Below are 16301 nucleotides of genomic sequence, written 5' to 3'. Positions count from 1 at the left end.
CTAACCACTTCTATAATAGGACAAACTCTAGTGAATTGGAAATGCTCAAGGGAAGGCAAATGAAGTAAGAACAATGGCATAATTTGTACCTTGTGGGCCAGAGAATCATTAGACTACTCACATGTTTTGCATTTACAGATGATACACAATTTTTTTGAAGTGTCTCATGTTTATAAACTGACAACTTGAGAGAGGTTTAATATACGGGGAAACTTCCTGTAGTGTTGTGTATAAAAAAATAAAAAATCAGAGACTTAAAATCCCAACATTAGGACATCATTGCATTATTATAATAGACTTACAAATAGAATAATAATGTTTCTAAATAATTTTAGTTTAAGATAAATTCCATGATATATTGTTAAATAGGATATGAGCATATAAAACTGGAAATGTTATAGGTATATGACTAGATATAAATGTGCCAAGTGTTACTGAGGCAATTACTAAATGGTAGCATCAGATCGTGTGTGCCTCTAATTTTCTCTCTGTAGTTTTTCTATTTTCCCAATGGTTACAGATTACTGTTATCATTTTTTAAATACTAAAAAAGAAATGCAAATTTTTCTTCTTTTTCAAAATAGATAAAGCTTAGGAGATTTGTGGCTAAATTTTAGAAAGGCTCCAAGGTCTGGTCTTTCTTTGGCTTCTGTTCTCTGCCTAAGGTTATAAATTTTGTGTGTGTCTTAGCCTCCCAGTGCAAAGCCTGAGGTATAACTTTATGTTTTACTACATTCGTAGGGAGTATAATCCTAGGGAAGCTAAGAAGTAGGACTGAGGGAAAGAGAAATGAGATAGGGAACTTGGGATGGCAAATACGAGGTTGAGTGAGTTAGCCAGTGCTTAATATTGACCTATTTCAGAGAACTTTTGGGAGTTTATATTAATTATTGGAAATCAGAACATTTCATCCAGGAGGAGGAAAGTAGAATTAATCTTCTGGTTTCCTTTTTTTGTAATTTAAGGATTTAACCCACTGGGATTAACTGCTAACATTGCTGGCTTGTCTGTGTGGGTGCTTGGAAGGTCTTGTGGTGTCTCATGCCTTAGTGACACAGGGAAGCCCAGGGTGGAAAGTGAGAAATGATTAGCATGAGGGAAGGCATAGTTGTGTTATGAAGTCAGTTGATTGTGTCTGTGGTATGTTGCAAAAACTACTGGTAATACTTTTCACTTAGATCTATCACTCGTGATTTTAAATACATTATAGATATTACCATGAATTTTCAGAAAACATACCTGTTGTAGGGAGAATTCTTTTGAGGTATACCTAATTTAAATCAAAGCAGGAAATGTGCCAGGATCAAATAATACACTTTGTCTATTGACTGATCTATTGTATCTAAAATGTAATTTTACTCAGAAAAGATATTATTCATTATTTCACATTATCTAAATCTATGTCTTAGGTATCATTGTAATGATCACTGTAATGACATCTCCTCACCCGTACCATGACCTAAATATGTTAATTTCTGACCTAATATATATTTTATTAGATCATATTATAACCATTCTAGTGATTTTAAATAACCAAGATAGAATTCAGGTGTAATTTTTAAATTAGTGGTACAATTTTGTGACAATTTGCAAAATATACTCTGTCATGAGAAAATAGGCTAGAAAACAAGTATCTTTAAATAGCTTTTCAACTTTCTGTCTTTTCCATTTACTTATATATTACTTTTTTTGTTGTTTTTTAGGTAGTGCCTTTTCTCATTTTAATATCCAATTCAGTGGGAAGGCACAGAATATTATTTAATTAAAAAAATTCCTCTACCTACTCTTAAATGGATTTTGATGGTGAATATTATTTTAAGATACTGACAATTTTGGAAAGTCTCAGTACTACTACCAGTTAATTATAGTATCTTGACCAACTTATGTACTCTTTCTCTGTGTTTCAGTTTTCTCATCTATAGATTGATAGTAATATCTGCCATAGACATCTGTCTCATTGAAGTCTAGAGAAGATTGAAATATATATATGAAAGCATATGTCAGTTTCTCTAGGACATAGGCTATACTTTACTAATTGCTGCATACCCTGCATGTCACTAGTGCCTTGTAAGTAATAGGCATTCAGTAAATATCTGTTGAATTCAAAACATCACTCTGTCAGTGGTTTTTTTAGTTGTTTTTTGTGACACTTAATATTATTTCTAATTATCTTAGATAGTGTAAAAAATTGTTTTAAAGTTCCTTACAATATATTTTGCTTCAATTTAAATTAAATCAGTGCTATCTACTTTTTTGATATCGGTGCTACCTACTTTTTTGTGATGTTATGTGGATGGGAGAGACTATGAAACTCATATCAAATAACTGAATATTCTAATTAAAATATGGAATTAATTATACATTACATTTAGGTATTGGTATTGTGATGACTATGATAATGCTTGTGCTGTTATAGATTTAGATGGAGTGAAATAAGGAAGTTGTACATTAATGTAAGCCATGAATTTTCAGCTTGCAACTTGTTCATATAGTTTATAGTCTGTGCTTAGTAAATAATAATAAATGTTAATTTTACTTTAACCATAACTATGACCTTTTTGATCGGAACATTGGGCTGATTATTTTTGGAATATTACTGAATTATTATTTGGGGTTACTTGTGAAATTAATGTAGTAAGAACTTTTTATAGAATTTTCTTTTTAACTTCTCACAGGTATTATTCTGCTTTAAAAACTATGGAACAATTAGAGAATGTGTATTTTCCCCGGGTTAGTCAATACCGGTTTTGTCAGCTTATGATAGAAAATCTTCCTAAACTCCGTGAGGATATTAAAGAAATCTCCATGTCTGATCTCAAGGACTTCTTGGAAAGCATTCGAAAACATTCTGACAAAATAGGTGAAACAGCAATGAAACAGGTGAGATTAAAAAAGAGAATTTTAATTTAATGTTCTTTAATAATTTAGGTTATAGAATATACCAGAGGTTTTCTTTCTTTACTTACATAAAATGCTTATTACCTCTTTTTTTTTTTTTTAGTTCTCCCTTTTCTTATCTTTCCTGATTCTTGTTTAGAAGGCATTTCATCAGCGTTTCCTTTCATTTACCATTATTCATTTAACTTGATTCACCAACTAATTCCTTGGTAGTGTTCCCCAACTATTTGTATGGTGGTTTTTTTTAGTATTGTATTTCTGTATCACATTTCAGTCTCGATGTAGTCTCTTCTTTATATTCATAGTCATAGGGCTTCTGTTTAGCTAGTCTTTAGATGATTTTTAAAAAAAATTTTATTGGGGAATATTGGGGAACAGTGTGTTTTTCCAGGACCCATCAGCTCCAAATCAAGTTGTTTTTCAGTCTAGTTGTAGAGGGCGTAACTCACTGGCCCATGTGAAAATCGAACCGGTGTCCTTGGTGTTATGAGCACTGCACTCTGAGTCAACCGGCTGCCCTTCAGATTCTTGAGGTTGATTGTTCTATACTTTGTTCATAATTTTGGTGTGATTCTGGGATGCGGTAGGCTTAATGTTTACCTAATTCGCCATCTTGCCATCTGTGTGGTATTACATTAACTTTTGCCAGCAGTCACAGTTGGTATAAATTTAGCTGAAAAATGGCAGTTCTTTTATGCTAAGTTTCTAAATTGCTCTGTTTTTAAAACAAATTAAAAGAATTATCTTGAATTAACACCTCCTACAGCTCAATAATAAAAAGACAAACAATGGGAAAAGTACTTACTTTTTGAGTCAGCATTTTCTCGCTAAGGTATTTACCAATGAGAAATTAAACATGTCCCCATGATATTCATAGTAGTTTTGTTCAAAGTTGGCTAAAAACTAGAAACAACCCAAATGGACATCAAAAGGTGAATGAATAAACAAATTGTGCTATACTTATAAAATGAGATATTATTTAGCAATAAAAAGGAATAGATTTCTGACATGTTCAACAAATATAAATCTTCCAGACATTACTCTGAGCTACAGAATCTGGACACAAAAAAGCACACACTGTGTGATTCCACTTACGTGCAGATGTGAAGCTGGCAAAAGTAATTTAAGGTGAAAAAAATCAGCAGTGGTGGCCTCTGGGTGGGGAGATTGACTGGGAAGGGATACAAGGGGAGTTTCTGGGGAAATGGAAATGTTCTTTACCGTGATAAAAGTTTATCTCCTTGTCAAAATTGTACAGTTTAGATCTGTACATTTCAGTGTATATAAATCTTACCTGAAAGAAAATTGTAAAAAATAATTGGGGTATGTGTGGAGTGAGTAAAGATACAGATGAAACAATGTATAAATACATTGAAGATAGGTGATGAGTACTTTGGAGTTCATTATATTAACCAGTTTACCTTGTTTACATTTAAAATTTTTAGTAATAAAAACTTTTTAAAGGATTATAATTTAATTTAAGTTTTTAAAGAATTAGCTGTTAAAATTCCTGGTAATAACAGTGTCAAAGAAATAAAATAATACTCAACATGCATTCTAACCATGATTTTTTCTTCAAGTATTACAAACTACTTTAGGGGAGCTTTTATATCATTTTTCTAATTAAAGAAATATGTCTGTATCAGATTATTGTCACATCAGAAGAAATTAAAATTCAGTATATAACTTTCTCCCTGTTTTAACTTGTTAAAGGATTATTAAGTCAGATAATATCTGTTATATTTCTGTTTGTTTCAACTTTGTACAATGTTCTATTCTATGTTAATTTGCTTTGTTTAATAGATTGTTTACTTTGAGGATTTATTGGTTTTGAAAATTCTTCACCAGAATCAACTTACTTTAATAAAAATGAAAACTATATATAATAATGTGGGATTTGTGATGCATAATAATGTTTTTTAAAGTTGCTTCATTTTCTTTTTTTTTTTTTTCCATTTGTGGTTAACTGTTGCTTATCTGTAGGTGGGCTATAGCAGATTTGATTTTCAAATTGTTTTTGGTAGTGTCTTTTGTTCAGACTTGTTTGACAAAATATCTTTATTTACTGTAAATAAACAGATGCTACAAAATGGAACTTAAGCCAAACTTATTACCTCTCTTTTCTATGGAAGCGAGGCCTGAGGCCATTTTCCCTACCATTAGGATGATCAGAATATGGTCAGTTGTGGGTGATAGTATGGGAACAGAAATGGTAGAAGGGTATGTAGGTCAGTGGGTTAGAGTTTGAATATCAGATTCGTTGATGGAAAAGATGAAGACTAAGAAAATTTAAGTGAATTATGATTTGAAGCCAATGTTTAGAAGAAGAGTCCAGAAAAGAGTCTAGAGACTATGATTACCCCAGAACACCATGTAGGTTAGGAAAGACCCAGGAATGGAGAGCTAAGTAGAGCCAAAAATTGGATATTACCTCACTGTTAAGGTGGAATGAAGTGTGGGGTTTCTTAGTAATCCTCTGCAGTGATCATCATTCTTCTTCTCTGTTGACACTTCAAGATACTAATAGGATTGATATATTTTTTGATAAAATGGGAATCGGGAACCACTGATCCTTCCTTTCACACCTCCCATTACTTCTCAGGATCCTAAGTCCTTCAGACTGATTGCCTCTGATCAGTGACTGTTCTTCCCCACTGGAGAACTCTTCAACGTTATCTATGAGGTGTGATCAAACAATACGGTGAATGTTTAAATAAATAAAATTTCTTATAGTAAAAAACACACTGCCATTAATCCCCCTCAAAATACTCCCCCTCACTTCGAACATACTCATCCCATCGTTCTTGCCACTTTCTGCAGTGGTTTTGGACGTCCTCGTTCATGAGTGTGTTTAGTTAAACTGTCATGGCTGACTCATTTTGACTTTGTAGAAGAGCCAAAAGTCGCACAGTGCCAGACTAGAGTCTGGCTAAGGATCACATTGTCTGTGAAATCTGCCTCCTCCTATCTCACTACTGCCAGCAAGAAATGGTCACTTCCTGCTCAGTGTATGTATCTATTATGCTTTTCATACTACATTATAATTGCTTATTTTGTATTCTTAACTAGACAGTGAGTTTTTAAAGTGAGGGATTATATCCTATTTAATGTTGTTTTCCTGGACGCTAGCACTGTGCCTATGCCTAACATGAGTGACACAAAAAGTTATTTTTGTTTATTTGTTTGTTTATTAAAGGAGTTTGAGCTGAATTTTAGCTTCGCTAAGGAGAATTTTTAAAAGTAAAAGACAGTCTTGCAGTTGTAGTATTTTTTTTCCCCTTCTTTCTAATGGAAAGATGAATCCACTATGAGTAGTCTGATGTTTAATTAACAAATACCTAAAATTCATAGTCTCAGTTAACATTTTCCAGATTACATTCCTTGGCATACATTTTAATAGTGTTCTTTAGGGGAAAATAAGACTAAATGTTCAAGTAAGTTTTGGAAACCTGGGTTAAATAAAGTTAAATAGGTTTCTTTACTTATGAATTATAAATCTAGAAGGGAAATACAGTATATAATATTTATCTAACTTATTTGAGCATAGAACCTCCTTTTCAAGGAATACCTATTGATACTGTGTTTTGTACATAACACAGTTTGGAAGAAATACTCTGAATGATTTTATACTCTAGAAACAGAAAATCATTGACAAAGTTAGTTTGGGACAGAGGGAGAAAGGAAGTTCTGGCTTTTTTGTTGTTGTTTTTTCAGTGAGTAGGTTGAGAGTGTAAATGGAGGAGGAGGGATCGTGATTTTCTCAAGTACAAGCCTCTGGAGGGCAGCCAGCATCAATGTCTGGGTAAAAGGAGAGCTATATTTCTGTGATTTGCATGGTCTGATTACCTGGGAGTAGAAAGGTCTGATTAATAGTTGTGTATTCCATAGAGAGAATTTATCACTAAAAGAGGCAGTAGGTAAACTTTCTGTATGCTAACAGAACAGAGTATTTACAATCTGACCCATCAGAACAAGGAATGTTTCACTAATATGAAGTATGTAAGTAATTGAAATCCTGGAATTAAGCCTATATTTTTTCAACCTCTGTTAATGAAGATCTGCTAGTAAAGTATCACTAAAATGAACAGAAGAAAATATAAGGGTGTTCAACTTCTTAATCAGTATAAATATTTATTTTTATCAGTAATTAGGTCAATTTGGGATACTCAATTATCTTCTGCATTCTTAGTCTTCACAGACTGTGGGCATTTTCAGTGGAAAATAAAACGAGCTTGTAACTTGATACTACAGTTCCTTCTATGAGGTTAGTGGACGTTTCAAGGAGTTGGAATTTTGACCAAAGAATGAACCAGTCCCTCTCACCAACACACACAAATGCCAACTTAGAAAGTAAATGATCTAACATAATTTCAGGGCTTCAGGAAATTAAAACATTTTTTTTCCTCTACAAATAGTAATTGGAGTTAAAACAGCATATTTTATGTATCTTCATGCATGTGTAATATCTTTTTTTATTTTCTGGTGTTTTTAAATATATGTGTCTGGTTTTCTCCTTAAAAAAGAATTAGTGATAATTCTTTTGTAAAGCTTTGTGCTCCAAACCAAGTGGCATTAAAATAATTGAATCACTGCTTGACCTGAATCATTCAAAGGAAGAGGAATGTACTCTTTAGTAATTGATTTAAAGCTAACTCTAGGATGAGAAACAAAGTTTAAGTGGAACTATTAGACATGGACTTTAAAATTTACGTTTTCAAGGAATTATAAAACAAGATTGAGAATTTGGGCAGATTATTAGAAACCATAAAGCAAACCATCTGGAAATTCTAGAACTGAAAATACATTAACAAATAAAAAACTCAGTGTACATACAGGTGGTAGAAAAGATTAGACATATCTGAAGAGAGAATATATGAACCAGAAAATGGGTCAGAGGAAAATATCCAAATTGAAGCTTAGACAGACAAAAGGATGGAAAGTACAGGAAAGAATTTAAAGACATAGGATAAGGTGAAATGGTTTTACATATGTGTAACTATAGTTCCACAAGGAGAAAAAGGAGACAGTAGGGTATAAATAACATGGATAGACCTTGGAATTAGAGATTCAAAAAGACTTGTGAATTCTAAGCAGGAGAAACAAAAAACAAAGCCATACTTAGGCACATACACTAAGTCGTCACTTTGTGTTGTTGATAGGTTCTGAAACTTTAAGTAAAACAACATATAATGAAACCAATTTTACCATAGGCTAATTGACATAAACAAGAATTGAGTTCTACAGCATCTCATTGTTACAGTGAAACAATGTTGAATGAAATGACATTGAGAACTGGCTGTAATTGAAAAATGCTGAAAAGTAAAGAAAAATCTTAAAATCAGCCAAAGGAAAAAATATGTTACCTTCAAAAGAGCAATAATAATATCAATGAATAGCTGACTTCTTAGTAGAATTGATGGAAACCAAATGACAGTGAAATATTATATATAAACTGCTGATGAACCTTATTATATGTCAACCTAGAATTCTATCCCAGCAAAAATATCTTTTAGAAATGGAGGGGAAATAAAGATATTTTTCAGATAAATAAAACCTGGGGAGTTTATTTCTAGCAGACCTATACTAGCAGAATTATTAGTGTTTTCAGACATCAAGAAAATGATCCCAGTTAGAAGCCTAGAGATGCAGGAAGTAAATAGGGCAACTATTTTGGGTAAAATTACATATACATTGGCTGTATAAAACAAAAATATCTTATGGGGTTTACATACATGTAGAATTAACTGCAAAACAACAACCATATAAATTGGGAGGGGAATTAATATGGGTTTTAAAAACTCTATTAAATCATGCTGCTTATAGGAGACATACTTTATACATAAACATATAGAAAGGTTGAAAGCAAAAGGATGGAAAAGATATATCGTGCAAACGTTAATCAAAAGAAAGCTGATTTGTGTATTTTAGTATGAGAGTAGGCTTTAAGACAAAAAGCAGTAGTAGTGAGAGAAAGAGGAACATTTCATAGTGATAACAGGTTCAGTTTATCAGGAGAATAAGTCTAAATTTGTTTACATGTAGTCCTATGGTCTAGTACTAGACCATAAAGCAAAAATTGTCACAATTAAAAAGATAAATGGACAACTTAACAAACATAATGGGAGATCCTACACTCCTCTTAGTAACTAATAGAACCAGTAACTCCTAGAGTCAGTAAGTATATAGTCCTTTTAAGATTAACAACTTTGACCTAACTGGCACATGTAACGCTGTATCCCATGATTTCAAAATATATTCATATTTTTAGGAACATTTACTAAAATTGATTATATTCTGGTCCACAGAGCACATGTCAGTAAATTTCAAATGATTGAAATAATACGGAGTATGTTCTCAGACCACACTGGAATTATTCCAGAAATCAGTAATGAATAGATAAGTAGAAAATCCCTGTATGTTTGGAAATTAAGACATAAAATTCTAAATAACCCATGGGTCAAAGAAGAAACTAAGTTCAAACCACAAAATATTTTGGATTGAATTGCAATGAAAATGTGACATATCAAAACTTATAGAATGCAACAAAAACTGTGTTTAAGGGAAATTTTGTAGCCTTTAAACTTACAAATTAGGAAAGAAAGACAAATCCATCATCTAAATACTGATCTTAAGTTACAGAAACAATTGGAAATTAAATTCAAAGAAAGGAGAAGGATATGACATTAAAAGCACAGACAACAGAAACAAGTAGTATTACATCAAACTAAAAAGCTTCTGCACAGCAAGAGAAACAGTCAACAGAGTGAAAAGGCAACCTACAGAATGAGAGAAAAATATTTGCAAACTACGTATCTGATGATGAGTTAATCTCCAAAATATGTTAAGGAACTCTTACAACTCAATAGTCAAACTAATCACCTAATTAAAAACTGGGTTACAGACTTGAATGGACATGTCTTAAATGGCTAACCAATGTAAAAGACAATGCTCAATATCACTAACCATCAGGGAAATGCAGAACAAAATGATAACAGGATGTCACCTCACACCTGTCAGGATGGCTATTACCAATAAAACAAAAGACAAGTGTTGTTGAGAATGTGGAGAAATTGGAACCCTTGTACACTGTTGGTGGGAATGCAAAATGGTGTTGCTGCTATGTAAAACAGTATGGAGGTTCCTCAAGAAGCTAAAAATAGAACTATCATATAGATCCAGAAATCCACTTCTGGATATTTATCCAAAAGAATTGAAATCAGAATTTCAAAGCAATATTACTACACTCATGCTCATTGCAGTATTATTCACAATACCCATCCAAGATGTGGAAACAACCTAAATGTCTATTGATAGATGAGTGGATTAAGAAAATGTGATATGAACACACAATGGAATACTATCCAGCCTTTAAAAAGGAAAATAATTTAAAATAGTCAAATTCATAGAATCAAGAGTGGGATAGTGGTTGCTGGGGGCTGGAAGGAGGGGGAAATGGGGTGTTACTAATCAGTAGCCATAAAGTTTCAGTTAAGCAAAAATGAATAAACTCTAAAGGTCTGTTGTACAGCATTGTACATATAGTCACCAATAATGCATTGTCAATATATATTAAGACTGTAATAATGTAACCTCTTAAACATTTGCTAAGAGGGTAGATCTCATCTTAGTGTGCTTATTATTACCACAATCAAGTAAAGTTAAAAAAACAAAGTGGGAGGAAATAATCCAGGTAAGAGTAGAAATCGATACAATAGAAAACAAGAAAATAGGGAAGATCAACAAAGTCAAGAATTGGGTCTTCGTCTTTTGAAATAAAATTATAAACCCCTGCAAGACTGTTCAAAAAAGAAGAGGGCACAAATCATAAAAAATGGGACATCACTTCAGATCCTTTGCCTACAGACATTATTAAAAATATAAGTAGGTTTCAGTAAATGAACTACATTCTTTCAAGCAATTGTGGTTGTTACTGTCTACATTGGCATTATCCTTTAGAATATCTATATTGGTATTTCTATCTGCCAAGTATGGAAATAAAGTTTTCTTGAATTAAAAAAAAATAATAATAAAAATATATATATATATATATACATATATATATATATATATATATATGTATATGTATATATATATATGGAAATGTGAACAAATTCTTGAACCAATTTCGACCATAATAAATTTTGAAATAATCCAAATTTTTCTTCTTCCAAAATAGGCACAACAGCAGAAAACCTTCAGTGTTGCTCTGTCAAAGCAAAATAATGTAAAATTTGGGAAGAAGATGTATATAAATGGTAGAATTCCAGAAGAAAGGAATGAAATTGAATTGAAACATGCATTTGAGGAAGAGGATGAGAATGAAGAGGAGGTGATGGGAGTTGGTTTCTCTCTTTGTCTTTCTTTTGATGAATTTTTCCTTTTGAGTTGTATGTGTGTGATTCTCAATCTTCCCATGTGCAGATTGAATTTATGCAGATCAGTTAGTAAGGAGCTATTAGGGCAATAGAATCATCTGAAATATTATACTGCATAATTGGTAAGGTAAACACGAAATATTGTAGATTATATTTGTAAATCATAGTTCAAACTAGTTGTTCTTCCATAATTAGCAGTAAAAGTGTAAATCTAATAATTTTTTTGTAGTGATCACTTATATTGTAATTATCTGTGGCTAACATTTAATTTCATGATGGCTTAACCTTGCCATTTAGGTCAAGAATAACCAACCTTTTTGTTTTCTTTAATTGGTGCCAAGATACTGCAAAATAACTAATATGATTAAAGTTTTTTATTGCTTAAAGAAAATCTTGAGTCTAGAAACTTTGAAATTATCCTTAAATGCTACTGTCTTTTATCTTCTATAACCAAATGCAGTCTTAGTCCTATTGCTCCTTTTAGTCTCTCCGCAGTCTTCTATTGAGCCTATTTTTTATCTTTTCCTTTGAATTCTTTTTGAATTTAGTTAATACCATAAGGAGCCTAGTTATTCCCAATTGTTTATAAGTTTTACATTGTCAATGAGACTTTAAATTCTTTTTCAAAGCCTTAGTTGGGGCATAGTAAAAACTTTTAATTGATTGATAAAAAGAACCATGTGAATATGTGCCCATAGCCTTCTCTGTGGTTGAGAGAAAAGTATAATATGTACATATCTACTATATGCCTGAGGATGGGTGAGACTACAGATGCTCCTTGACTTATGATGGGGTTTACATCTTGATAAACCTGTCATAAGTTGAAAATATTTTAAGTCAAAAATGCGTTTAATACAGCTAACCTGACGAATGTCATAGTTTAGTCTAGCTTACAGTAAACATGCTCAGAACACTTACTTAGCCTACAGTTGGGTGAAACCATCTAACACAAATTATCAAGTGTTGAATATCTCATGTAAGTATGTGTATTGCTTTCACATCATGGTACAGTCAAATCATCGTAAGTCAGGTACCATCTTTATTTATGTCTCTGTGTATAAATATGTGTGTGTATGTGTATATAAATATATGTGTACATGTATATATGTGTATGTGTGTATATATACATATATGTATGCATATGCACAGATATCAGATGTTGTAATGAATACACACAAGCGAACAGCCTTAGATAGTTTAGTGTCTTCCTAATGTAGAATTAGTGTGTCCTGATTAGTCCTTTGAAATTAAATAAATGTTTTTTTGAAATCTACCTTTTATTCTTTCTTAATTAGTATTCATAGAGTCTCTATATTCTTTTCTTCCTTGAAATTCAGAATGGTGAAAATGGACCATTTAGTCTTGCTTGATTTTTCCCTAGTCTGTTTTGCACATTGTTAACTGCTGGGAGCATCACCATCATGCCAAATGCCCAAATCCATATCTAAGAAAAACTTGGTTGTTTCCTTGTTCTTTCAGATCTATTATTACATTTTTTTCTATCATTTTCCCTAATAAGTAGCACAATAATAAAAATACTTTAAGTCCATTCTGAGGACTCATGAGCTTAGAAATGTTGAGTGTAGAAATGTGTTCCTTTAAAAAGAGTTTCTCAAGTTTTGAGAAACTTTATACTACTCTATTTCAATTCTGAAGTGCAATTTTTAAAGTATTATGGCATCTTAGAATTTGATACATCTTAAAATTAATGACATCATAGTTTCAAGTGGTAGTGTTTTTTTTTCTCTTAGTGTTCCATAAAATAATAGTGATAATGTCTTCAGTTTGATTAAATAATGATAAATTATAAGACTTAGCTACATAAGAGAAGGAACTTTGTCTACAGCTAAACCATAAATCCATGTACCATCTTTACCAAAAGCAATAATGATGTATCTAGTTATCGATAGAAATTTTCTGGTAATCTACCAAGCATGTTAAAGATAAACAGCCTCTCCCCTTTATACCTTATAATCTAAAACAGTCAATGATGATAAATATGTAAAGAATGAACTGAACAAATGCCAAAAGAAAATGAAAAAGGCATTGCGTCTATATTGTATGCTTTTTATGGGTGATAAATGTTATAACATGAAGTCCATGAATCTCCTTGTGTATCATTAACTTTACATTATCCAACAGTGTACTAGTAATGACCTATAATTTTCTTAAATGGTTTTATTTTTCAGGTCTTAACTGTTCAGGACCTTGTTGATTTTTCCCCAGTTTACCGATGTTTGCACATTTATTCTGTTTTGGTAAGTATTTGTGTGTGTGTGTGTGTGTGTGTGTGTGTGTGTGTGTGTGTGTGTGTATGTGTGTGTGTGTGTGTGTGTGCATGTGTGTGTGTGTTCTCATTACTCTGCTGCTTTTATTTTAGGGTGACGAGGAGACATTTGAAAATTATTACCGAAAACAAAGAAAGAAACAAGCAAGACTGGTATTACAACCCCAGTCAAATATGGTAAGTATACGAAAATTTTGAATTATGTTGTCACTTTTTAGCCCCTTACCTGCTTGTATCATTATTCATTCAACTACAAATATTTATTGAACACCTATTTCCAATAATTGGGTTAGGTGCTAAGGGTACAGTATTGAACAAAACAGATAAATCCCTTTTCTTATTAGCTTACATTCTATCAGAGAAGATATATAGTAAACAAATAAAATAGTGAATAAGTAAAAAGATAAACAAGTAAATATATGAATTGTCAGATAGTGATAATTAGTTTCTGAAAATATGGTGGACTCTGTACCTTGATTAATTGTTCCATTGAAAAAACAACTGAAGATACTGGATAAAACTTTTTTTAAATTTTAAGTTGCTTTTAAATGCACTGAAAGTATAGACAGGACAAAAACTAAGTGAATGTGGAACTGTTTTACATGTTGGTTTTGGTGATAGTTACATGAATAGATGTATTTGTGAGAACTGATAGCAGCAGCACATAAAAAAGAGTGTTTTATTGTATGTAACTTATGCCTCAATACATCTGACTATAAAACAGGAAAACCTAAATGAAGACAGAAATTGAGATAAGTTTAATGAAGCACTAAATGTAGCTTTTATCATAGGGACATCTGCTGAATGGGAAAGCATGTCCTTGTTAAGGACATGGGGATATAGAGGGCCAAGCCAGAGCCACCCAAAATACTTGTCTCCCTTGTAAAGAAACCTCAGACTCCAAAGAATTATAGCCCCATTATTACGATGACCTAGAGATACAAACCATCTAACAAAATCTCTTTGTTCCTTCTGCCAAATACTCTTAGGAAATCGCCTATCTCAAATCTTGGTACTGAGTGAACAACAATAAGAAAAAACTGTCTGAGAATTCATAACAAATAGTTCCTCACATGTGTTTTCAACCCAGTTTATTCTAGTTGGATAGTCAAAAAAATCTCAAGTTGAAAATTTAGTTTAAAGTGGTTCCATGCTGATATTGCCTCCAGGTGCTTAGTAGAAGCAAATGCAGATCTTCTCTGAACCTTCATACCAGAGTTAAGGAATATCCGTAGTTAAAGTTTCAAGGAAAATGAGCAATTTGAAGTGAAAAGTAATTACCAAAAAAGTGAGAATCATTAGAAATATTGACAACGGAAATAAATCCTAGACTTTCAATATTTGACCCATTAGCCATAGAATATAAAATAACACTATTTAAAATAGTTAAAGAAATAAAAGGCAAGCTTGCTGATATAATTAGGGAACAAGAAAATATAAAAAATGACCCAAAAATGTGAAGAAAAACCAAGTAGAATACCTAGAAATTAAAGGTGTATCAACCAAAATTAAAAATTTTATGATAGGTTTAATAGTTGATGCATTCTGTTAGGTAATCTGAAGAAATTATCTAGAAAGTATCACAGAAAGATGAAATGATAAAAATACAGACGAGTGTGAGGACACAGAAAGAAGGTCTAACATATTTCTAGTTGGGGTTTCAGAAAGAGAAGATAGAAAAAATGGGACAGAGACGTATTTGAGAACATAATGGCTAATAATTTTCCAGGACAGATGAGAAATAGAAACCTACAGAGTCAAACCCAAGGAATCTCAAATAGGTTAAATAAAAAGGAATGCATTCTTAAAGACCTTACAATGAAATTTCAGAATACCAAAGAGAGAAAATAGAAGACCTGAAAAACATTATCAGCTAAATTGATTAATTAACATCTATCAAATATTCCACCCAAAAAAGCAGCATACACATGCTTTTCAAGTACATGTGGAAGGTTCATAGAGGTAGATTTTACTCTGGGCTATAAAATACATCTCAACAGATGCAAAAGACTTGAAATCATCCAAAGCATGTCTTCTCACCACAAGAGAATTAAATTATCCACATGCAAAAAAAAAAAAAAAAAAAAAATCTGATTCTTACCTCATTCACCAATTTAAGAAATGGTCATGAATCGAAATGTAAGAGCTGAAATTATACAACTTTTAGAAAAAACAAAGGTTAACATTTTTGTGACCTTGGGTTAAGCAGTCAGTATTTTCTTATGTGAGATACATAAAGCATGAACCATAAAAGAAATTGATAAATTAAACATCAAAGTGAAAAACTTCTCTTCAAAAGGCATTGTCAAGAAAATGAAAAGACAAGACACAAGAAGGATATATTTGCAAAACTTGTGTCTAACAATGAGGTTGTATCCAAAATACATAAAGAACTTGTGTAACTAAATAATTGAAGACAAACAAATGGACAAAAGATCCAAGTAGACATTTTACCAAAGATACACAGTGACAAAAACACACATGAAAAACGTTCAATATCATTTTTCATTAGGGAAATGCAAATTAAAACCACAAGATACCATTATGTATCTACTAGAATGGCTGAAATTAAAAAGATTGATAATAGCAGGTACTGATGAGGATGTGGAGCAAATGGAACTTTCATATACTTCTGGTGGGACACTTTGGAATATAGTTTGGCAATTTGTTAAAATTTTAAACTTACGCTTACCATATGACCCAGCAGTCCTGCTTCTAGGTTTTTACCCATGAGAAATGAA

At 32.0% G+C, this 16301-nt stretch overlaps 1 protein-coding gene across 5 annotated transcripts in view; it reads left to right on the top strand.

Annotated features, from left to right (window-relative positions):
• EXOC6 (exocyst complex component 6) overlaps positions 1-16301 on the top strand; it is a 166993-nt gene that overhangs the window by 50970 nt on the left and 99722 nt on the right. For all 5 annotated transcript variants that reach the window (XM_019739513.3, XM_019739530.3, XM_074339380.2 and 2 more), the window contains exons 6-9: positions 2676-2880; positions 11075-11227; positions 13463-13531; positions 13654-13737. In XM_019739513.3, the coding sequence (XP_019595072.2) occupies positions 2676-2880; positions 11075-11227; positions 13463-13531; positions 13654-13737 (511 nt within the window). The remainder of the gene's footprint in view (positions 1-2675; positions 2881-11074; positions 11228-13462; positions 13532-13653; positions 13738-16301) is intronic.

Source organism: Rhinolophus sinicus, chromosome 15 (assembly GCF_057876585.1).
Source record: "Rhinolophus sinicus isolate RSI-liver-muscle chromosome 15, RSI-T2T, whole genome shotgun sequence".
NCBI lineage: Eukaryota > Metazoa > Chordata > Mammalia > Chiroptera > Rhinolophidae > Rhinolophus > Rhinolophus sinicus.
The sequence above is the reverse complement of the archived record's forward strand: the minus strand, read 5'-3'. Positions and strand labels throughout refer to the sequence as shown.